General features: G+C 44.7%; 1 protein-coding gene across 1 annotated transcript; it reads left to right on the top strand.

The window, feature by feature from the left end:
- Window positions 1–529: 529 nt before the first annotated feature.
- Window positions 530–2,378, top strand: LOC103523799 (the record flags this gene model as incomplete). Its single annotated transcript, XM_008488818.2, is given in 1 exon segment — window positions 530–2,378. A coding segment is annotated over 1 exon segment (1,708 nt), but the record flags the coding sequence as incomplete, so codon positions are not given.
- Between the last annotated feature and the right edge of the window lie 121 nt (window positions 2,379–2,499).

Here is a 2,499-nt window from a genome sequence, read left to right on the forward strand (position 1 = left end):
CTTCACGTACTTTACCTGATTGAGCACTGTGGTTTTGTATGCGCTCAATAAAGTATAACGAACTATCCGACTGATCCTAGGCTGGCCCGGTCTCCTAAACGACCTTAAAACGACAGAAATCCAGATTGAATTACGAGCTATGTAAACGAACTACAGGCGACACTACCGTTGACCACCTCTGCCTTTTAAATTGTAATATAGTAAATACAATAAAACCTCGATCCTGGGTGATTTTCTCTTAGTAAATCACTCTCTCACCACTCCTGATCGAAAGAGACGACCCAACTTTGGTGAGGATTGCCGCAGCACTCACCACGTCTGTCATAGGCATACCTCCATTGATGGTGGTAGTTAAGTCTTTACTTAACAGAATGTAATATTTATCGGACACTCTTTCTAGATATCGTTTTGGTATACAGGAAACGAGTGTATTTGTTATTAGTAGGTACCTTCACAAAATTGGTCTGAAGCACGTGTTATTCTGGTTCAGAGCAGATTCGCTCTAAGATGCATGACTTGTAATAATGATGTCGCACTGGTCCCACGTACCAACTGCCGAAAATCCTGCCGACATTGCGAGTCGCGGTTGCATGCCGAGTCAACTTCTCTCTCACGACCTATGGTGGTATGGTCCGGCCTTCTTGAAGCAAGATCCGTTGTCCTGGCCGCGCCGTGCCGAAGAAATACCCGTCAGTGAAGTACCAGAGCTCAAGCCTCCCGCCGTCCTTTCGGCGAACGTGTCCGTTGACACAGGCGGAAAAGACCTCATCCAACGATTTTCGTCCCTTACCCATGCCAAAAGAGTTGTCGCCTGGATGTTACGTTTCAAGAGAAACTGTCTCTGCAAGCCCGAGGATCGTCAGTACGGCGCTCTAAGTGTTCACGAGCTTTCGGAAGCAGAGCACTCTATGATAAAGGTTACTCAAGCTTACTACTACCCTGACATACTTGAAGCTGTAGCGATGGGTAAGAAGCTTCCCGTTTCCATCCATCAACTCTCCCCTATTATTTTCCGAGAATGCCTTAGGGTCGGGGGACGCTTGGACAAAGCGCCTCTCCCATATGACTCGCGCCACCCGTACCTATTGCCTGCCAGTTCGCATTTAGCCCGTCTTATTGTGCGATACTTTCATGAGTTTTCATTACATGGAGGTCCGAGAATAGTACAAAGTCTAGTTCATTCGAAATATTACGTTCCAGGTTTGCGTAATCTCGTACGTAAACTTCTGTTCCAATGTGTAAAATGTTACCGTTTGACTGCCAAGCCTCGTGAGCCAGTTATGGCAGAACTTCCCATTTCTCGCTTTAAGCAAGGCCGTCCGTTTCTGCACACCGGTGTAGACTTGGCCGGGCCTTTCGCCCTAAAAGATGGGTCCCGTCGTAACTCGCCTATAATAAAGGCCTATTTTGCCATATTCGTATGTTTTGCTGTAAAAGCTATTCATTTGGAACTCCTTACCTCCCTTTCAACACAAGCATTTCTCTCTAGTTTTGATAGATTTGTTGCCCGTCGAGGGTTACCTTTAAAAATGTTTAGTGACCAAGGCACCAATTTTAAGGGAGCTAGTCGTTTCCTTGACGAAACTTACAAATTTCTTTGTGCCAATAACAATGCCATTTCCGATCATTTGTCTCTCCAGAATGTTCAATGGACCTTTAATGCGCCGGCCAACCCATCAGCAGGTGGGCTCTGGGAGGCAGGTGTTAAGTCCGTGAAGAGTCATCTCAAGGTTCTCCTTCATAATCGATCTCTTCAGTTTGAAGAATTTTCCACGGTTCTTTGTAGAATCGAAGCTATTGTGAATTCTCGTCCGATTGGAATTCCTGCGTCCTCTCCTGAAGACGTAAGTCAATGTTTAACTCCAGGTCATTTCCTAGTGGGTGGACCATTGTTGTCTCGCCCTGAACCGGACTTGACTGATACCATACCAAATCGCCTTACGCGGTGGGAATTTCTGTCTCAAATCACCCAGCATCTTTGGAAACGCTGGGCCCGCGAATATTTGCATACGCTCATTCAGCGCCAGAAGTGGTGTTCTCCTTCAGAGAGCATCAAAGTTGGGGATGTTGTAGTCCTCACGGTGGAAAACCAACCGCCGATGTCATGGCCTCTAGCTAGGGTCATTAAGCTTTTGCCCGCCCAAGATGGCGTAGTTAGAATTGTCTCTATTCAGACCAATTCCGGAGTACTCACTCGCCCTGTGAGGAAACGCCTTGTTCTACCTATCTGCCCTTGAGATCTCTCTTCATTGATTATTTTTTTGTAAATATGTTTGCCTAGTTATTACTTTGTAAATACGTTGGAATTCTTTCCTAATTGAGTTAATTTTGTTTGTTGTAATTATTACAAGTTTGATGACTATTTAGTCTGCCTTTCAGTGAGCCTTTTAGTTTATTTTCTTTTATTAATGCCTTTTTTTCTTTTTCTTTGAATTTATTTTAGATGTTTTTTACCTTGCCTGTTGATTTAGCCTTCGACTAGGTTGGTTCATTTAGCTT

The sequence above is a fragment of the Diaphorina citri genome, unplaced genomic scaffold (genome assembly GCF_000475195.1).
Source record: "Diaphorina citri unplaced genomic scaffold, Diaci psyllid genome assembly version 1.1 scaffold41720, whole genome shotgun sequence".
NCBI lineage: Eukaryota > Metazoa > Arthropoda > Insecta > Hemiptera > Psyllidae > Diaphorina > Diaphorina citri.